Genomic DNA, 23,037 nt, shown 5'->3' on the forward strand with positions numbered 1-23,037 from the left:
AACTCCAGGGACTATTTTCCTCCATTTCTCTTAAGAGGTAAATTTATGAGATCCCACTTCACATGAAACACAGTAAAAGCCCAACATAATGCCAAATATTTATAAATTACAGCAAATGTGAGCCAGAAATGTGGATAAAGAGAGGAAGAACATAAACTAAAAAAAAAAACAAAAACCTCCACATAATATTTAGAAGACTTAAGGCTCATTTAGGACCTGAGGAAACATACGGTGTACAACAATGCACAACAACTTAGTTATGCACTTACGGATGAGCAACAAAGGAAAGACATCAATTAATCAAAATCAATCTGATGTTTACAACAGAAGCCATTTTGGATCTGCCTGCTGCAGTTTCTCTGGTGGCTCAAAACCTTTGGTTCCACTCGCTTCCATGGCAACGCTGATGGTTCGTGTGTAATGTGGCATCATGGAAAAGATAAAAATGAGGAAAAGTTCCAAAGTGTGGTTTGTCATAAAGCAGTAAGACTTGGGAAGGCCTGTGACAGAAATGACTTTCGGTTGCAGCGAACGAAGAAATTTTTCCCAAAGACAGTCCGAGGGCAGGAAGGAACGAAATTCACTCCTTTCTCATTTTTTAAACCAAGCTGCAATAACTTTGCTCACATATACATGAGCTCTGAAAGTGTTTTAAACCTCATCCACTCCCGGTTTAGCCGTGGATGTAATTCCGTCCTGCAAAAACAGTCCACGTCTGCTCAACAGAACCTGGCAAGGCCCCCCGGAGAAAACACACACGGAGACTTCCAATTGTGCATCACACATAAGAGCTTCCGAGGTGATATGAGAATATCCACTGGTTAGAAGGGAGCGGAGAAAAAGATCTTCAAAGAGCCTGTACTTGAGCCACGGTGTCCTTTCAGTACCAACTTCTGAAAGCAACACTTTCTGTCAGGAACAGATTTAGAAAGGTGAAGGAAGAGAACCTTCATCACAGAGAGATCTTTGTAGAAAGAAGAAGAAAGACACAGTAGGGAAGGGAAGGGAGCAGGTTTGTAAGTGAGGCCCGTTTGGCCTCGTCTCTAACCTGCTGTTTTTCCTCTATATAAGCAGCTGTGGGTTCTGGGTCCAGCAGATGTTTGTCATAGTAAAGTCCTGGTTGTGAGGATCAGGGCAGCGAGGGTAACCAAGGGGCAAGCAGACTGCTGCGGAGCTGCTCCCACCGATATAGATCCTGGAAAACAGAAGTGGAATGGATCAAAACCCAACAGCTGCCGGGCACTTTGAAACAGCGCATAGAAGGCATTTATTACAAGTGTCAATACTGCACATCACCAGTGTTACACAGTGTTTAACCGTGCAGGGTTTCTGGGTATGTTGTGCACTTATCTTGTGCCTATCTCCTACCGTGGTCCGACTCTTTGGAATGATCTACCTGCTGTTATCAGGCAGTCTGACATGGTGGAGACCATCTTTGTGAAACATTTGAAACCCAGCCTTAACCGGGGAGGGGGTCTGAGACACGCTTTATCCCCTGTTTACAATGGGGTACTCAGGTCAAAGCAGTTTCAGTCTTTTGTTCATGTTAATGAGTCATTCACGTCATCAGCAGAGTCGTCAAGGGAGCCATCAGGAGAGGGACAGCTGCCCTGTCATTAAGAGGGTGCTAACTAGAGCACAATAGGTGATCAGAGCTATTGTTTAGTCACTAGCCTATAGCAGTCTGCCTCTCGGTAGGAGGGGTCTGGTTAGGTTTAAAACTCCAGCTTTTGTGACTTCTTGATTATTCTTCTCTACAAGAGTCAAGACAGAAGTCAGACCACCACAGCAAGAATTTTAGCTGAGGAAGCTTCTGCGATTTGAAGCGAAACGTCCTCGCATCAAGCAACCCAGTCCAGTCGAAGATTCAAGCTTCTCTACAAGACTGAAGACCCACTTTTTTAGACTGTCTTATCATTAATTTAATTTGTTTGTGTTTGTAATTTCTTTTTATTCTACTGTGTTTTATCTTTTTATTGTGCTTTTCTTGCTTTAATTTTTGATTTTAAATTAATTTGTGTTGTCATGATTGTGTGAAGTGCCTTGGGGCGACTTTGTCTTGAGTTGGCCCTACATTAATTAATAAATTGAAATTGCCATGTTTGTGGGAAATGTGACTTTTTTAGCAATCTGTTAACCACAGACCATTTATACACTGGACAAACCCTCTGTGATGTCACCATAGGGTTTGTGGGAAGCTCTTGATGCCATCATTTTGCCAGTGCCCAATTTTGCCTAATTCCTGTGCCAAGCCATAAATGGTTAAAGATGTGGTGCGTGGGCAAGAACACCATCACCTGAGCAGGACAAATGAAGCCCAAACACACCGACCATCTTGCAGTTACCAAATAAATGAAGCTAAGGCTAACGGGTTAACTTTGTGTGTTTGGGTAACACATACGTTTGAAGACTGGCTGGTGGTTTTCATAACGCGTAACTTGGGTGAGGCGTATGTATGAGTATAGCTTTGTATACCTGCTAAATATTGCTAATAACGTGAACATAGAAATAATACTAAAATTTCATGCAGTGCAAATACTGTAGCACCAACTTGTCTGTTAGTCGGTTAGTTCAATTAACTGCACAGCAAACCATATTATCTCAGATATTTGTAATAACATGGTCAGAAAGGACCAACACGGTTGAGTCTCCAGCAGCTAGCAGCCTCTGCTAGTGGGAACCTGACTCCAGCACATAGCTGTCACTAAATATTCATAACTCTAGTATAGTACCAGCCAGTAAATATGTTAATTTGTGGCTGTAAAGTTGGAGATTTTAACATGAGGTTCTATTTGGAGGCTGTCACTTTTGGAGGCAGCCTCAAGAGGCCATTCAAGGAACTGCTTTGGCAATTCTGCGTTGGCATCATTTTTCATCACAAGACATTGGCACTTGGTCTGGGCTTGTTGCAAAAAAATGATCTGATCATCACATGCATGATGTAAATTAAGAGCATGCATGGCTGAAGTTTCATGTAGGTTGAAATGACCTTTTGTCCCTTTTTTTGTCAGTTTCTTTCATTTCCAAAACCTGGTGGCCACACCTGCTGCTTGTAAAACATTTATGAAAAGCAATTCAAATTAAAACACATTTTCAATTATCAAAATTAGTAAATCAAGTAAATACGAGGTCTGTCAATAAAGTATAGGTCCTTTTTATTTTTTCAAAAACTATATGGATTTCATTCATATGTTTTTACGTCAGACATGCTTGAACCCTTGTGCGCATGCGTGAGTTTTTCCACGCCTGTCGGTGACGTCATTCGCCTGTGAGCACTCCTTGTGGGAGGAGTCGTCCAGCCCCTCGTCGGAATTCCTTTGTCTGAGAAATTGCTGAGAGACTGGCGCTTTGTTTGATCAAAATTTTTTCTAAACCTGTGAGACACATCGAAGTGGACACGGTTCGAAAAATTAAGCTGGTTTTCGGTGAAAATTTTAACAGCTGATGAGAGATTTTGAGGTGATACTGTCGCTTTAAGGACTTCCCATGGTGCGAGACGTCGCGCAGCGCTCTCTGGCGCCGTCGTCAGCCTGTTTCAAGCAGAAAACCTCCACATTTCAGGTTCTATTGATCCAGGACGTCGTGAGAGAACAGATAAGTTTCAGAAGAAGTCGTTTTCAGCATTTTATCCGGATATTGTACTGTTAAAGGAGATTTTTTTTAATGAAAGACGTGCGGACGGGTCCGCGTGTCGGGACGCAGCCGGCGCGGAAAAACACCTCCGTGTTGAGTATCCCAGCAGTCATAACACGTTAGGCCTTTACGATGAAATTTCATTCATTTTTTTTTTTTTTATTATTCATGTTTTTCTATTTGACTCACTATTCCAAAACCATCTTCTGTAGCAGAATTGAGTCAGCACAAAAACATTATTCTGTGCTTTTAAAATCCACTTTCTGCTTTTTTTTTTCTTTTGTCTCTGCTGCAGATTAAAAAAAAAAAGTTAAGTAAAAGGTAAATAAAAACCTCTTTTCTTGAACTAAGCAAACCTCACAGTAATTATTTCCAAAATGCTGTTTTCTCTCCACCCTGTCACTAAATATTTGATCAACAACATCAATAACATTCATCAAATGGCAGCATCTAAATTTGCCTCGTGTTGAGTGCTGTGTGGGGACACAAATGTACCTGTAGATGGCAGTAGTGTGCTGCAGACGCTCACAACACAGAATTTCAAGGAGATATGTGAGGAAAAGCAAGAAAAAAAATCCATCCATCCCTTTTCTATACTCACTTACTCCAATTAAGGGTCACGGAGTACACGAAATATATTTTGATATATGTTGTTTACGTTGATATAGTTTGATTTAAAGGGAAAAATCAATTCTGAAACCACATGAACACTTGAAACAACCAGCTGTTGTCAATGCTTGTTGAGTTATTGTGCTCATTTTGTTGCTGGGAAACTCATAACCATAAGGAAACATGGTATTCAGAGTTAGTTTCAAAGAGCAAAAGCTTGTTTCAACACTTGTCATTTTGGAACAGCATGATTAAATGTTTAAAATGCATCATAAGGAAGTGAGTAACCATCATGCAAAGCAGCCACATGACTTACGAGGTCTGCGAGAAAAATAACGTACCTTTTTATTTTTTTCAAAAACTATATGGATTTGAATCACGTGCGATTACATCAGCCAACCTTGAACCCTCGTGCGCATGTGTGAGTTTTGTCACGCCTGTCGGTTACGTCATTCGCCTGTGGGCAGGCTTTGAGTGAGGAGTGGTCCAGCCCTCTCATCGGAATTCCTTTGTCTAACAACTTCCTGAGAGACTGGCGCTTTGCTTTATCAAAATTTTTCAGAACCTGTGAGGCAGATCGAAGTGGACACCATTCGTGAAATTCAGCTGGTTTTCGGTGAAAATTTTAACAGCTGATGAAAGATTATGGAGTGGTACTGTCGCTTTAAGGACTTCCCACAGAGCGGGACGTCGCGCAGCGCTCTGAGGCGCCGTCATCAGCCTGTTTCGAGTTGAAAACCTCCAAATTTAAGCCTCTGTTGACCCAGGACGTCGTGACAGAACAGAGAAGTTTCAGAAGAGCTCGGGATCAGCAGTTTATCCGGACATTCCACTGTTAAAGGAGATTTTGTAATGAAAGACGTGCGGACAGATTGGCGCGTCGGCAGGCAGCCGGCGCAGCGCGCCGCCACAGGAAAAACACCTCCGTTGGAAGCCTTAAGGACAAGTTGGAACATGTCCAGCTGTTAAACAATTTCTCAGATACTCACTCTACTGAAAGCCATCAAAAGCCGCCTGGTTTTTACAAATGGTTATCAACACAGAGGTGTTTTTCCTGTGGCGGCGCGCTGCGCCGGCTGCCTGCTGACAAACAGGGTATTTTCATGATACATGCAACTTTTAGCCACACCTTCCTCAAATTTACATCATGCACGTGACCATAATGCAGCAAGCCCAGACCAAGTGCCAACATCCGGTGTTGAAAAATGAAGCCAGTGCAGAAGTGCAGAACATTGCAGTTCCTTGAATGGCCACGTGGGGCTGCCTTCATAAGTGGCTGATTCCATATAGACCCCCATGTTTAAATCCTTAAATTTATAGCAGAAATGAACATGTTTACAGCCTGGTACAAAAACAACAGCAACAACAAAACAGAACTGTTGGATAAGATAGCTAGTTTCCCCATTAATGAAACTGTCAAAAGAGGGTGTTTTTATACTAACTAACTAATCAGTCTGTCCTATTTTAACCCATTCTGTTATGAAGTATTAGGGGCGTGGTGGCTTTGAGTGACAGAGGCAGCTGGCAGTGGGCGTTAACTGCTGTGGATTTGAATGTGCCCTTTCTGAGCATTTTAATAAAAATATCTGATATAATATCACTTGCTGTGCAATTAATCGTACAAATGCCAGATATGAGAAGACTGTGCTTCAATACATCCACTGTATGAGGTTTTTTTTTTTGTATTATTTAATTTGTATATTAGAACCTGTTAGTACTATTTAACAGGTATTGAGAGCTTGGTGAGGCTATTGCCATTATTAGTCCACAGTTACTTTTAAATATATGCACTCAAGTCACCAGTTTGGAAAACCACCATCCAGTCTGCATTAATGTATGTTGGACCAAGGCTATCCTGCTAGTTTTCACAAAATGGGAGTGTGTTCAGGCTTCAACCGTCCTGCCCAGGTCATGCCAGCTTTGCCAACGCTCCACCTCTTTACCCATTTATGGGTTGGCTACATTTGAAACCAACCCATTTGATCTTCAAGCCCATCCTTCTGAAAACCTGTTGAGATATATATATTAGGGGTGTCGGAAAAAAATCGATTCACGTCCGAATCACGATTCTTATATATTACGATTCTGAATCGATCCAAAATGTCCAAGAATCGATTTTTAAAAAGCATTTTTTAAACATCGTATTGCTTACTCGCTGCGTGTATTGTATGTCAGGCAGCGGCTTCTGTACTACAGCGTCAACGCGAGGGGGGGGGTTCAGTGTGCTTCAAACATTTGTGAGCTGCAGCTTAGCATGGTGGACGAAGAGCTAATTCAGTCAGCGCCGTCTGTGCTGAAGGCAAATGTTTGGGTGCATTTTGGATTTTATTATTTGCTGTGTAAGAAGGAGCTTGACATGACTTATGCAGTGTGCAAAATCTGCAAAATGAAAGTCAAGTACTTTGGAAACACTTCAAATCCGCAAGCCCACATGCTACGCCATCACCCGGAGCTAAAAGAGGGGAGCTAAACTGCCAGCCAACTCCGAACGAGCAAAGCAGATAAGTACATTTACATCTAGAATCACTTGTTTAACCTTGTAAAACTGCATTTTCTTAAACATAAACATTTTTTTAAGTAGTATAACTATTTCTCAGAGCTCTTTGAATCGAAAATCGATTCTGAATCGAATCGTCACCCCAAGAATAGGAATCGAATTGAATCGTGAGTTGTTGCACGATTCACATCCCTAATATATATATACAGCCTACAATAATTACAAGCATATACTACATAAAAAATATCAAAAATAACTTCAGTCCATGTCTTGGGTCAGTGCCCATCTCATGAGATTTCGCGGCATCTTTCATGGCTCAGAACTGACCCACCTGCTATCTTCGGGATAGTAATCTGGCGGCTGCTGCTGCCTTCCCCTCCCTCACTGAAAGGCTTAATCTGGATTACGTACTCCTGGTTGACTGGCAGCGACAACTCCAAGGAGGTGGTGTTGGTCTCCACCACACTGGGACGGCTGTGTTTGTCCTGTCTGTACATCACCTACAAAAAATAGACATGATTTCACTTCACATCCGGTGAGTGAGCGGTTTCACTAAATTCTCACTGATGCAGTAACACAATGTGAGTTCTAACTCATGTTTCCTTGTGACAGCTGCACCAGATATAACGTGGTATCTGTACATGACAAATGAGACAGCGCCGCAGTGATAAGAGACAAGTGCAGACGCGTCAGCCCGGATTTTTTAAATTGCACTTTGACTTCAGTACGTGGATGCACCTGCTTGTTTTAAGACACAGAATGTCCAGATTTCAGCAAATCCCTTTTATGTGGAAACTTTGCAAATTGAGAATCACAAGCCATGAACACATGTGAGTCAGATTTCACAGTTGATACATTCTCCATGTAGGAGGATGCTGCAAAATTAATGTATCAAACATCTGCAAAGCCTAATAAGCCAAATAACACAATCAGAAAAACATGCACACATTTCTACAGCTACACAAATCCATGATAAACTTGCAAATGAGAAAATACAAAGCCATGAAGATTCAATGCAGCAAATGTCATATGTTGCAGAAACAGGTTAATGCTCAAAAATATGAATGCAATATGTTTGTTTTGTTCTTGTTAATTTTAAATTTAAATCAAAGCTCTAAGAAATATTTTATGCACACAAAAGGTTTATTTTACTAGATTTTTGTTCAAAGATTCATTAAAGTTCTATTATTTACATACAGTATTTTAATCAATTCACATCTTTTGGCTTGACTGTGTCATGTTTCACATTTTTATCGCAGTGTCTGGTGTATTTCATTTGTTTCTCTGTGTAAGAACTTGGCACCGCACTTTATTGGCCATCTTCCCATTTCTAAGGTTCTCTGTCCCTCCGCTGTCCGCCTGGCACTGCCAGATCTTATCGTGTTCACCCTGCGTTTCACATTTCACGGGTAAAACCTGTTCAGTCTCGTTCTCAGTCTCTTCTTGATGCTTCTCCCCCTCCCACCTAGACTGTGGACAGGGCCCTGTCAAGTGGCTCCTTGCTGTGTGCAACGTAGGGAACTGGGTCAGCACTTCCTTGTTGAATGGTTGGGTTGTGACCCTGAGGAAGACACTTGGCAGCCAGTCACTAATATCCTCAATCCCTCCCTCATTAGTGAGTTCTTCTGCATTCAGCCAGACATACCTGGGATGTCAGGTGATACCCCTTGGAGTAGGTACTCTCATGGTTCACATTTTTATCATTGTCTCTTGTGGTTTTATCTTGTCACATCTAGTGTTGGTAAATTTCTGTGACTTTACTTCCAGTTTTATTTTGACATTCCCTTTCGGTGTAGGTTTCTGTAGCTTTCTTCCTGTGTCTTTCATCAGCCATTGTCCTAATTACACTTGTGTATTTACACCCTCCTCACTGTCTCCTCAGCCTCAGAACATCAAGCTTCAGTGGTGCCCTTATAATCTTGTTTGACTGATCAAACCATGTTTGATTTCCAGTTGCTGACCCTTGTGATCTCCTCAGGTTTTCTGGATTTTGTCCGCCGTCGTTGGGCACTGTTGCCTGGCATGTTTGTTAAATGTGATGTGACTCTGAGCACTGCTTCCTGGTTAGCCTCTCTGCTCGCTTACACATGGACACTTTTGCCATGTGAACTGCCTTCAGTATACATTCAGAACATTTGTCTGTTTGCTTGGATTATCTATTTGGGAGGAGATAGTCAAGTGGTTAAAGTGGTGGGATTGTAATCAGCGGATCCTCAGTTCAAACCACTGTCAGACTAGAAAATCCCTTAGAGCCCTTTGGCAAGGTCCTTAATCCCCAAATTGTTCCTGGTACTTTGTGAATATGAGGCATCACGGTAAAGTGCTTTGGTAATAAAAGCGCTATATAAATGCAGTCCATTTGCTGTCTCCCTCAAGTACACTGTGGTTTTGTGTGGACTGTTCTTTCTGTGCACCTTGATTATTGGCTTTCTGACAACTATGAACAAAGAAAGATTTCATGTACCTGTGTTGTTCTCTGTATTGGGGTCACCAGTCATGTTAAATCCGTCACACAATGCAGTTTATCAAAAACCTGATCCTTTGCATCAACATATTTCACATCCTTGCTTCACATCAAGTACAGTATATTCAGCAAGTAAGCATTAGTCATAATATGCCCCAGCCCCAAAAAACCCAAAGCTCATCTGAAGTAAATGATCATTTTCTGTTTGGCTGCAGTCTATGAAGCTATTCAGTCATCTGCTCTACAGCGTTCAGTGGAAATCTCTTCCCATTGTACCTTATATCCTGTAACCTCTGACTCATTCTCCAAAGCGTGCACTTGGTCCCATTTCAGGATGACCTTAGAATTCGAAGTGTTCCACATGATTTTTCCAGGCGCCTGACTTGGAGCTGCAGGAGGAGAGAAAATCAACAACAACAAAATACGTCATTCAGTCAATAAACAGAAAATCCCACAACCGACTTGGACTGAAGGAGGTTCGTCATTATCAGCTCATGGCACCACTTTTAGCTGTGAACAGTGAATCTGAGAATGTATGAGTGGGAGTGAGAATGAAGTCTTAAAAGTTTCTGTTTGTGAGGGAGGATGAGAGAAGACAGCGTGAAGAAGAGAGACGTCACCGGCAGCTTTCATTTTACTGACTGCAGAATGTAAAGCACCTGAAATAGAAGAATTCAAATGTAAAATTATGAAATTATTCAGAATTATATTACCAAACCTATAGACCGAAATGCTGAAAACAGTCCCATCTCTCCATGAAAAAGAAGTTTGAATACAACTGTGGGCCTGAAGCTGGCTGATCTTAGAGGAGAACCTGGCCATTTTGACAATTCTGAAGTCAGCGAGAGTCACATCAAAGGAGAAAATGGTCTCATCTGTCAATGAAAAATACTAAAAAACAAAAACCTCCTGGAATTTGTGATGAGACTCAAATTGGGCCGATTTGAGTCTCAAGAGTTGCTGCTGAAGTTCAAAACAAGCACCAGAATGAAGAAGAAAGTTCATTTTAGTGACTTTGAACGTGGCACATTGTTGAGTATTTTACAAACTGCTGATCTACTGGGATCTTCACACTTAACTATCTCTGCAGAGAATGGTCCAAAAAATGAGAAACTTTCATTGGGCAGTAGCTCTTTGGGTGACTATGTCTTGTTGATAGAACAAGACGGAGAAAAATGGTCAGTCAGGTTCAAGTTGAGAAAAATGGAACAGTGGGATCAAACAGCCACTGGTTATAACCAACGTATGCAAAAGAGCATCTCTGAAGACTCAACATGATGAACTTTGAAGCAGATGGGCTCCAGCAGCAGAAACCCACACAGAGTGTCACTTCCCGTTAGCTAAAAACAGAAAACTGAAGCTACAGTGGGCCGCACCAAAACTGGACATTTGAAAAATGGAAAAACAGAAGCTGACTCAGGAATCTGTGTTTGGGTTTGTGATGGTACTGGATAAAGACTAAGATCCAGGCTTTCACTGACTTCGTGGACTCAGCTGTCAGAAGTGTGTCTGTGGAGAACAAAACTGTTGAACGTTTGGAGACAATCCCTTATCTCGGCAATTTATCTGGGTTCTTGGCCTTAGAGATTGTGCTATAGCTGGGAAGACCAAATGGAGTCGTGAGGTTGCTAGACAGAGGTGTTTGGTGATGCCGATTATCTCTGCAGGATAAAGGCCAAGGGGACGCCCATGTTTCACGTGACGGTGGCAGATAGATGGATCAACTTTTGAGAAGTGGGGATGGACTAGTTGTTTGCCTGGGCATTTGCCATTTATTACCCAAGGCACTTGGTACCCAAGGCACCACATGCGTAACCAGTGATGCAGATTGCCAGCACAGGCTCCCGGACCCAACCTAGTAAGTCCCTTCAGCTGCTCCCTTGTTTGCACTCAGGGTCGCCACAGCAAATCCAAGGTGGATCTGCATGTTGAATTGGCACAGGTTTTACGCCGGATGCCCTTCCTGACGCAACTCCACATTACATGGAGAAATGTGGCAGGGGTGGGATTTGAACCCGGAGCCTTCTGAACTGAAACTAAGCGCATTAACCACTTGGCCACCACCCTTGCCTCCGGGACCCAACCTAATGACTGGAAAAACATTGCCTGCTCAGTTAAGTCTTGATTGCTGCTGCAACATTCAGATAGGGTCAGAATTTGGTGGAAGCAACTGTATAATAAATGTTATTGTGCTGTTTTGCACCTGTCTTAACGTAACCCTGAGAATGTATTTGTTGTTTAATTTTGTTTTAGCACTCTGGGGTCAGTCTGAACTGGGAGCGAAGAGCTGGATGTACTTGTTATTATTACACTGATAGCACGACTTTGTTTTCGTAGCCACTAACGACTGGGAGTGAAGCATGCTGGGATCATTCTGAACTGGGAGTGAAGAACTGCTTTTATTATATCTTTGAAATAACTTTCAGATGCCTGTTGATTAAAGAAATTATGTGCGCCAGGGAGGTTGAGTTGGCCACTCACCCTCCCTTCGCGGACACACTAGAAAAGAGGGAGTAGAACCATGCTTCAACAGAGTCTGCTGCGGGTTAACGTACGAACGCCCAGCCGGTTGACAGGCGCACTCTGCTGAAGGTGTTGGCTCTCCACCTTAAAGGCGTCACGGTAAGAGAGAAAAATGCGCTGCAACCACTTGTGTTTGATGTAACTGCTTTTGTGGGGAATAAATATACGCCTTTTTATTCTAGCAAAATGCAGTCTGTGTGATCATTTCTGTGTGCCGATCTGACCGAACCTTGTGTTTCAAAACATTTTTGGCGTTGTCGGCAGGATACGGTTACGCTCAGACTACACACAGAAATGTCTTGCTTTAGATTGGGAAAGAGAGATGCGGAGGTGGCATCTCAGCAGGAAGAAGTGGTCCCGGGGTGGGATGGGATCACTTTTAAGGAAATAGGCCAGCTTCTACGGCGACGTGGGGGACGCCCTGGGCCGTGGACTGGAGCGATTCCCACCGCGACTCCGCCAGTTTTATGTGAAATGTTAAAACGGGTGGAGGTTAAAGAGAAAGCTCCGTTGGGAGGTATTCATGAAATGATGTGGATTTGTGCAGAAGCCTGGAAAGAGCGGGTTTTAACTTTAGATACAGTCCGCTCATCAGAATGTGCTAAATCACAAAAGGTGACAAGATTAGAACAACAAGTGAAGCAATTGGAAATTCAAGCCGAAGAAATAGACGGTGTACCAACTTCCTTCTTGGCTGAAAAATGTAAACAAAAAGGATTGAAAGTGACTTGTGTGTCAGGGATGCGCCCTGATATGTTTGAATTGGCCTCATTGTTGAAAGAAATTGTGCAGGGAGAAAAGAAAGGAGTGAAACCTAGTGCCCCTCCCCTACAGGAGGAGGAGGAGGAGGACTCTGATGATGATCAGCTGCAAATAGCTGCAGTCCGGAAAGGAAAGAAAGACAAAAAGAAGGGGAAAAATAAAGAAAGGCGTTCTTGGAGCTTTGACCCTTGCGAGGAAGATTAGGATGATGGTCAAACTCTTGTGGCCCGCCGAGAATTAAAACAATGGTTCACAAGTGATATTAGACCCCATGTGTGATTGGAAATATTTTGGAAAAAATCAGTTCAAGTCACCTCGGCTTTAGTGGACACAGGAGCGGAGGCCTCATTGATTCATGGAAATCCAGAGAAAATGAAGGGACCGGTGGTTCCTTTAACTGGATTAGGTGGACAATTGGTGTATGGAAAAAATATATCGATACCGCTTAAAATTGGAAATATGCCAATTAAAGTGTACACTGTAATAGTGACTCCAATTAATGAATGGATAATTGGCATGGATATTTTAGCTGGAATGACTTTGCATTTAGAACAGGTTAAATTTCAATTTGGGATAGCAAACATAAGAATGATTCTGGTGGGAAAAGTAAAAATGAAACCTTTCCCATTCCAGAGGCTACATGTGTGATTAATCAGAAACAATATCGTATTCCTGGAGGACAAGCAGAAATTACTGCAACCATAAAAGACTACTTGGAGGCAGGAGTTTTGAAACCAGTGACAACAAAATGGAATAATCCATTGTGGCCAGTCCGTAAATCGGATGGTACATGGAGAATGACTGTAGACTTTAGAGGTCTAAATAAACACACGCCTCCATTAACTTCAGCCGTGCCTGATGCTGTGAGTATAATTGAACGAGTGCAACATCATAGTGGTACGTGGTATGCTGTTATAGATTTGGCTAATGCATTCTTTACCATACCAATCCCAGAGGATAGGATGGAACAGTTTGCATTTACGTGGGAAGGACGGCAATATACATTCACAAGATTGCCACAAGGATATTTACACAGTCCCACTATTTGTCATAGAGTGGTGGCGGAGCATTTGGAACAGTTCCAGGTTCCAATGAGAATGATGATCTCACATTACATTGATGACATTATGCTTCAAGGAGATACAGAAGCAGAAGTAGTGGAATATCTACCGAAATTAGTGACTCATATGAAATCATTTGGCTGGGAAATTAATCCAGCAAAGATTCAGGGACCAGCTCAAACAGTGAAATTCTTAGGAATAGTTTGGAATAAAGGAGAGAGGGAAATCACACAAAAAGCTAAAGAGAAAATAGCTAACTTTCCAGTACCTCACAGTAAGACAGATGCACAACGATATATTGGTTTATTTGGATTTTGGAGACATCATATTCCACATTTAGGACAGATTTTGCAGCCTTTATATCGATGCACTAGAAAAAAAGAAGAGTTTGTATGGGGAGAGGAACAACAATGCTCATTTGATATGGCAAAGGAAGCCATACAACAAGCTGTGTCCTTAGGAAAAATGCAATCAGGACCAGTAGAACTTCAAGTGTCTGCTCTAAATGATTATGCTAATTGGAGCTTATGGCAAAAACAAAACAGGATACGAAAACCTTTAGGATTCTGGTCGAGAAAACTCCCGGACGCAGGTATGCGTTATACACCTTTTGAAAAACAGCTTTTAGCATGCTATTGGGCGTTGATTGAAACTGAATCACAAACGGTGGGACATGAAGTAATGATGAGGACACAGATACCTATTCTCTCATGGGTGATGAGTAATCCCACCACTCACCGAATAGGGACAGCTCAGGAGGCTAGTGTGATAAAATGGAAATGGTATGTGTCAGAGCGTGTAAAACCAGGTGAAAAAGGGGTGTCATTGCTGCATGAACAAGTAGCTGATGCTCCTGAGGAAGATGAGGAACCTTTTGAAGTTCAACCATTGGAGGAATCTCCTGTTAAAGCAGGAAAAAGGTGGGATGATTTGTCAGATGATGAGAAAAGTCGAGCATGGTTCACTGATGGTTCCTGTCAATATCAAGCAGGAAAAAGGCGATGGAAAGCAGGAGCTTTTAATCCACAATTAGGTCAGTCTCTGGAAGAATTAGGAGAAGGAAAAAGCAGTCAGTGGGCGGAGTTGAAGGCCGTGCATATGGTGGTCATGCAGGGAGGACCACAGGGCCTCCATATTTATACAGATTCATGGTCAGTGACCCAAGGACTACTTACCTGGATGCCTACATGGCATGCCACTAATTGGAAAATACATTCTAAAGAAGTTTGGGGAAGAGAATTGTGGGAAGACATTTGGGAAAAGGCTAAAACAATTCCTATTACTGTGATGCATGTAGATGCACACACTAATGGACAAGACTCAGAAGCTTTATATAATAAAGCTGCAGATCAATTAGTAAAAGTAATGATTGAATTAAGACAATCCAGCCCAGGATTGGCTAGATGGGCTCATGTCAAAGCAGGACATTGGGGGGTTCAAGGTACCCTAAAATGGGCCAGAGATCGAGGTATTGATCTAAAATTGGATGATGTGAAAACAGCAATCACTGAGTGTGAACAATGTCAACACCACCGGAAGGGTGTACCTCAACATTTGCATGGGCAGTTAAATCGTGGAAAAAGTCCTGGTCAAATTTGGCAGTTAGATTTTATTGGACCACTGCCCATGTCTAAGGGATGTAGACATGCATGCACTGCTGTAGATACATTTTCTGGGGTCTTGGTAGTGCATCCATGTAAATTTGCAAATCAAATGGCCACACTTAAGTGTTTAAAAATAATACAGCAGTATTATGGTTTGCCAGTACAGATTCAAACTGATAATGGCACTCACTTTACAGGAAATAAAGTGAAAGAGTGGGCCAAAGAACATCATGTTGAATGGATTTATCATATTCCCTATTACCCGCAAGCGGCGGGGTTAATAGAGCGAATGAACGGGCTTCTTAAAGAGACCCTACGGAAGCTGTCAAAAGATCGCACTATGCGACAATGGAAACAGGATTTGACCACTGCTGTGGATCAGCTGAACAATCGACCTTTAGGGTCAGGATCCACACCCTTGATAAGAATGATTTCAGGAGAAATGATAGAGCATACTACAGAAAGCATCAAAATGTGGAAAATTGATCCACAAGCGGAATTAAGGACATTGACAACCGTTCAGGGCTAGGTTTACAGTGTCCAAAAGGGACATATGGGCATGTCCTGCCACGCAGTGGTCTATCACTTAAAGGGCTGACTATTCAGGCCGGAGTGATAGATGCAGATTATCAAGGTGAGATTGGAGTGGTTTGTCGATTATTTGGAGAACAACCCCTGATATTGAATAAAGGGGATAAAATTGCTCAATTAATAATTAAACCCTGTGAAATGGGGTTGGTACAGGAGATACCAAAACCCATAGTAATAACTACACGAGGAACACAAGGTTTTGGTTCCTCAGATCAAGCAGGTGCCAAAGTTTGGGTGAAACAACCTAACGGACCGCCTAAGGCGGTAGAAATTATAGCTCAAGGGAATGATGCAACTGTTAGTATACTCTATCAGGGTGAAGAAAAATGGGTAAATGTGCCTATATCAAAGTGTTATGTAAGAGAGGACTAATCATTGTTATTCTATGAATAGTCTTTCTTCTGTTGATCAGACTCAATGTCCTGGTGGGAGTTGCTGATCGGGCGATCGAGGACCACAGGAGGTGTACGTCGCCATGGCAACCAGTGGAAGCCCCGGGATTGGAGGTGTCGGCTGCTGGGTCATACTCCTCCTTGTAGGTGGTGCCATGGTCTCCAGCTGCTGGGGATGACGGAAGGAAACAAACTTGAAGAGATATCATTGTTCCAAACAGGATGGAAGAACTCCGCCAACAACAGAACGCAAGATGATTACACCTGCACCAGTAATTGCAAACTATGGCGATGTGTGAACTGTTTTGCCAGACACCATATACCAGTATTTACTATGGGATGTAATGTCACTCTTAATGCTAGAGTGAACATGTGTGTTTTTAATATGACAAGTAAATCGTGTAGTAATGTCAATGGAACCACCTGGACTATTAAACCATGGAGTAAAGTAATGATCAGTAATAGTACTGAAATTAAAGGGAGGAGATCATTCCTGTACATGCTGTGGGTACTACCAACAGAGGCTAAGGCAACACAAACCCAGGTTGCCCCTTTAATTGATACTTGTACTCATTTGGCACAGGCCACAATAAAAACGAAGGTATATTGGCAAGTTACCTTTCCAAAAATTCCAATTTGCAGAAGACGTCGAAGGGCGTGGTATGACACTCTATTAGGAGGAACAGGAACTGTCCTGGGGGTGTCGAATACAGTAGATAATGAGGTAACCAGAACAATGTTATCAAACACTGGGAAATACTCGTCCCAAGTAGTTCATCAGGTTGGAGAGTGGATGCCCACAGCATTGGTAGGACAAGTACAAAATACTAATTTGTGGCAAAAGAATTTCAAATGGCAATTGGCATTATGGAATGAAACATTTAATGTCTTCCAAAATTTATCTCATATGGGAAATTGGACAGCATGTGCTATACAAACTCTTCATGCTGAAGCTCAAAGAGAAAGATTTCAGCGTATAGTTACCACAGGGAACTATCATGATTGGAAATGGATTTGGAATATAACTGATACCTTATGGTTAAAGTTACATCCAGAATTTACACAGTGTAATGAAACAGTATGTACTGGACACTGGACCCAGTACAATGTGACACAACCAAAGGTTGTTTGTAAATATCAAGTGTTACCTGTGATAACGACTAATGGCTATTGGTTCTTGCATATGGATGGAGAGTGGTTAGAACCAAAAACTAATATGACTTTTGATACCAAAATGTGTGACAAAACACACCTGTGTGCCTGTGTGCTGCAAACGGGATATGCCAATCCATGTCTAACCGACTCAGAGGTTGTACTTTGTGACTGGACTAGGGAAACACCAAGAGAAATGTTGTGGCAAATTGGCCCACATGCTCTGTGTGTTGCAACAATGAGAAACAATTCATAAGTACCTTCGGTTCCGTTTACTGGCTGCCTGAACAATGTGCACTTATGGCATTGGGGAAACCGGACGTATCGTTTGACTAATTATTCTGTATCGAGTCAGCTGACTTCGGTACAATGGGATGTATTGCATTCCCCATGGAGTCTTTCCCTGGAGCGTTTCAAATGCGCATTGGAACAATCTACGGAAATTCAGCAATTAATAGAGTCACATACGTCCAACATCTCCAGTCTCATGGTGTCTACATTGATAGCTAGTGACCGGGTAAAACATGTGGCAAAATTAGTACAGCAAGCATCAGCACATCATTGGTGGGATATCTTTTCAGGGATGTCTGTCACTGCCAGGAGTACCTTAGTGCCACCTTTGATACTAAACTGACACTGTTAATTCATGATCCTTTTGGAGTAAACCAATATAATGTTACATTAGACCCCACAACATCGGGTTTTGTATATGAGTATATTGTTTGGGACAGGTATAATCACGACTATATTACTCAAAATTTTGTTTGTGAATCACTAGAAGAAATGTGGGAAATGCTATGGCAGGACATAATCGTTGGAATAGGCTGGAGCCCAGCCTTACCTGAATCTGTTGCTGGTTACATAAATTGACTGGTGCAAAACACCAAGAGTGGAATGTATAATAAATGTTATTGTGCTGTTTTGCACCTGTCTTAACGTAACCCTGAGAATGTATTTGTTGTTTAATTTTGTTTTAGCACTCTGGGGTCAGTCTGAACTGGGAGCGAAGAGCTGGATGTACTTGTTATTATTACACTGATAGCACGACTTTGTTTTCGTAGCCACTAACGACTGGGAGTGAAGCATGCTGGGATCATTCTGAACTGGGAGTGAAGAACTGCTTTTATTATATCTTTGAAATAACTTTCAGATGCCTGTTGATTAAAGAAATTATGTGCGCCAGGGAGGTTGAGTTGGCCACTCACCCTCCCTTCGCGGACACACTAGAAAAGAGGGAGTAGAACCATGCTTCAACAGAGTCTGCTGCGGGTTAACGTACGAACGCCCAGCCGGTTGACAGGCGCACTCTGCTGAAGGTGTTGGCTCTCCACCTTAAAGGCGTCACGGTAAGAGAGAAAAATGCGCTGCAACCACTTGTGTTTGATGTAACTGCTTTTGTGGGGAATAAATATACGCCTTTTTATTCTAGCAAAATGCAGTCTGTGTGATCATTTCTGTGTGCCGATCTGACCGAACCTTGTGTTTCAAAACAGCAACATGAAAGCATAGATCCATCCTGCTTTGTATCAACAATCCAGACTGCTGGTGGTGTTGCCATCATGAACCAAAATGAACCAACATGTCTTAAGAATGGCCTCACATCTTAATGAAGCTATGCCTTGAAGACGTAAGGTGGTTCCGAAGGCTAAAGGAGATCTGACTTGATCCTACCGGGGTGTACCTAATGAAGTGGTTGGTTGGTGTACGTATGTGGTCATGCCAGCTGAGACTGATGTCAACAGCTTCTATCAGCATATGCATTTTCTTTAACATGACAAATACCTTGTCGGTGTACCACATGTTGGTGTAAATAATGGTTTGGACCAATCTTGGAAATCTCATCATGTTAGGGTTAGGGATAATTTTACAAAATTAGCAAAAATACTTGACAAAATCTGGAGCGGATCCTGGAGGTGTTTGAGGTTATTACCGACACATCGCCTATAAAGGAAACTGTTCTTAATCTATACGAGCAGATGCAGAGACGCGTCGTCGTGGACGTAGAATGCTTACGTGGTTTTTTTGTGGTGACATTGACGATGTTGCTATGCGGTCCCACTCCGGCACTGTTGTAGGCCTGCAAGGACATGAAGTAGGTGCTGCTGCCTTCCAGATCCCTTACGAGCAGTGAGGTTTTGTTTCCCACCGTCCTGATCACGCTGGCTGTGTCCTGCTTGCCTCCATCGCCCCAGTACCTCAACTAATAACACACAACAGGCACACAAGTTACACTCTCTCCACAGGTGCCTAATTGTTAAACCTTCCAACTGTAACAGTGCACGTGAATCCTGCTGCACTTCACTGTTTTCATGCACTGTAGTTATGCACTGGTTAACTGGCTGTTAACCAGTGGAAACAATATCCTGAAATGCTGCAAGCTGTTGGCAGTGTCGGCTGTTTGTTAAGCTTCTGTCATGCCAGCGTGTGTTGGTTTGACCTCGTAGCCCAGGATGCGTCTGCGGTTGTTGCTCCAAGCTAGTGGCTTCCAGGTGACCTCCACCTCAGAAGCTGATATGCTCCTTGCCCTCAACCTCCCAGGGGCTCTGCTGGGCTCTGAAAAACACACATGGAATCCCGGATCATGAGGAAGACTTGGCAGCATTTCACCCACATATGGAGCAAAATGTTCCCCACTGAAGTAACTGACACACAAAACTGTGATTCGGGAAACCTGAAGCTGTGTTTTAAATAGACCACAATTTTAATTAGTGGCCACTTATAAATAATGGAAATATAAGAGCATTCAAGGTGGCATTGAGACTATAATGTGCATGAATCGCAATATTGACAGCATGAGATACAAATAGTGTCCTTGCACTTTATTTGTTCCCCTTTTGATTCATTTGTTCCCATGCTTTGATTAATTCATTCTTTGATTCATTCGTTACCACACTTTGATTAATTCATTCTGACAGTGATTTATTTCTTCCCATCCTTTTGATTCAGTCATTCCCACACTTTGATTCATTCATTCCAAGGCTTTCATTTATTTCTTCCCATCCTTTTGATTAATTTGTTCCTACACTTTGATTCATTTGTTCCCACACTTTAATTCATTTGTTCCCACAATTTGAGTCATCTGTTCCCACATTTTGATTTGATACTTTCATTCATTCATTCCTAGTTTGATTAGTTCCTTCCCAGTGTGATTAATTTGCTCCCATGCTTTGATTCATTCATTGCCACTCTGATTCATTTGTTCCCACAGTTTGATAGATTAATTTTAACACTTTCATTTGTTTGTTCCCACACTTTCATTCATTTGTTCCCACAATTTGATTCATTCATTCCAGCACTTTGATTAACTTGTCCCCACACTTTCATTCATTTGTTCCCATGCTTTGATCCATTCATTCCCTGTTTGATGCATTTGTTTCCACAATTTGAGTCATCTGTTCCCACATTTTGATACATTCATTCCAACATAGTAGAGAAGCTTGAAGCATGTTTTCTGACTTGACTTTTGATACTTCGTTCTTCTCTACAAGAGTCAAGACAGAAGTCAGACTACCAGAGCAAGAAATTTAGCTGAGGAAGCTTCGGCGGTTAGAAGCGAAATGTCCTCGCGTCAAGCGACCCAGTCCAGTCGAAGATTCAAGCTTCTCTACTATGGAAACCACCTGGACAACTGAGAGCCTTCAGAGAAACATTCATTCCAACACTTTGATTAATTTGTTCCCACACTTTCATACATTCGTTCCCATGCTTTGTGTGTGTACACAGACCACTGCAGTCAAGTGAGCCATCAATAGCAATGAATTATTCATCAGGTCAGCCAATAGCAACTTATATTTAATAGGACAAATTTAAATTGAGCATCTCATTTGTCCTTTGTTCATTATGATGTTTAAAATCATGAAGTTTCACTGAATACATAAACTTTCATCACCCTACCCTAAGTGCATGAGGATACATGCAAGAAAAGTGGCCCCTGGTTTCACCTTGATGGTACACTTGACTGCAGTAACAGACTTTGGAGCATACAGAGCCCCGGACATAGAAAGAAATGATATTGCAGGACACATCACTCAAATTATTATTATTGTTGTGTGGGCCGCTGAAGAGGAGTTACTGCTGGCCCACCACCAGAGGGCGCCCTGCCTGAAGTGCGGGCTTCAGGCACGAGAGGGTGCTACCGCCTCCCACACAGTTCTTTTACAGAACCTGAAATAGACACTTGTCTCACTGATCGTGAAGGGTGCGACCCGTCACCCTGCCGTCACCGACCAGCTCAGCCTCCAGCTGACACAAGTAATCAGGTACTCCTCCAATGGTAGGTGATATCTCGGCAGCGGGGTGGAGATGTCGTCCGGCCTTTATGGAGTGGTTGATGAGATGGTAATGGTGACAGCTGTCAGGAGTTGATGAATGACAGCTGTCACCCCCGGCTGTTCCTGTGTTTCGTAATTGCGGAGGTGGAGGAGTAATTGCCACCTGGATTGCTGACTGTTACTGGGTGTGCACACACCCACCCCTCACTGTTTCTGTTTCCTGCCAGCAGTACCAGATCTGACAGCCGGAGACGGTGGCCACCTGGGGACTCGGGATTTGGCGGCTCCAGTATCTTCCGGGTTCGGTGGCAGTGGAAATCGTGTGGGATTCGGTTCCTGTCTGGACAGACATCTTCTATCCTCGAGCCTGTCCACACGTCACCTCTGTGGATTGACTACATATAAATTCCGTATTCGTCTGTATTTTGTTGTGCACATTCACAACAGTAAAGTGTTGTATTTTGGCTCATTCATTTGTCCAATCATTTACGCCCCCTGTTGTGGGTCCGTGTTACTACACTTTCATAACAATTATTCTTTTATATGCATGAAAATATGCAAATTAAGTTATCAAAACGTGTGAACAAATTCATCAAAATGAGGCACAGTTGTGTGTACTAGAGTACACTGTGGCCATGACTGATACAGTATTTTTTCCAGTCTATGGCCACTCTGGGATTTTCTCCCGCTTTATGTTTAGCCACTGTGGAGCTCCATAGAGCAGTGAGATGTTTGGTTTGAGATAGGAGTCCATTCTTTGAAATGATCATCTTCTTTCTGAATATCTTGTGAATATGTACATGGATCAAGTGTACTGTAAGAAAAGGTTTTTTTTTTCTTTCTGAAAACCTTCTTGCACTGCTCCTGTAACCAAATGCCTTCTTTACTCATGCAGTATGTATAATACATGTCTACTAAAGAATAAGATATGAATGTGTGTTTAGATGATAACATTCAGGTTTGGTGGCCAGTTTTTCCACAAACACAAAAACTAATTACCTTTTTGTTTATGAGGCCAGTTTTCCTAATAAACCCACCTTCTTCCTTTGTGTGAAGCAGCCTGCTGTTGGCTTCTATTTATTTAAACCCAATTCACACTACACAGCAGATTTTAATGCATTCAGTTATTTGAAATAGAAGAATGTAAAATAGAGGGTTGTTTGTTCACTCAGCTCTGCAGCAGGAGGAGTTTAAACATGAAAAATTAAAGCCCATACAGTGCTTGTTGTGGATTATATACACAACATAAATAACTGATACTCAGTCGGAGCACATTCCTATAGACAATATAAAACATATTTTGCTGTATAGTCATTCATCAGGATGTACACAAAATGAAAATCCATCATATTCTGCACAACATCGAAACTGACCAGATGATATGAAGGATAAGTTCTAAATAAAAAATAAAAAATATCACCCTTTAATTTCCAGAGAAGGCCAACAAGTCCTTTCTTCCAGTCCACAGTGATGATACC

At 42.2% G+C, this 23,037-nt stretch overlaps 1 protein-coding gene across 1 annotated transcript in view; it reads right to left on the reverse strand.

Moving 5' to 3' along the window:
• Positions 1–1,058: 1,058 nt before the first annotated feature.
• Positions 1,059–23,037, reverse strand: part of cntn3a.1 (contactin 3a, tandem duplicate 1) — a 439,231-nt gene continuing 417,252 nt past the window's right edge. Inside the window, exons 19-23 of the mRNA XM_034173228.1 lie at positions 19,726–19,841; positions 19,302–19,488; positions 9,480–9,592; positions 7,071–7,239; positions 1,059–1,195 (exon numbers count right to left, since the gene is read on the reverse strand). Of these exons, the coding sequence (XP_034029119.1) occupies positions 1,104–1,195; positions 7,071–7,239; positions 9,480–9,592; positions 19,302–19,488; positions 19,726–19,841 (677 nt within the window). The 3' untranslated portion in view covers positions 1,059–1,103. The remainder of the gene's footprint in view (positions 1,196–7,070; positions 7,240–9,479; positions 9,593–19,301; positions 19,489–19,725; positions 19,842–23,037) is intronic.

This window comes from Thalassophryne amazonica, chromosome 6, assembly GCF_902500255.1.
Source record: "Thalassophryne amazonica chromosome 6, fThaAma1.1, whole genome shotgun sequence".
NCBI classification, from domain to species: Eukaryota; Metazoa; Chordata; class Actinopteri; order Batrachoidiformes; family Batrachoididae; genus Thalassophryne; species Thalassophryne amazonica.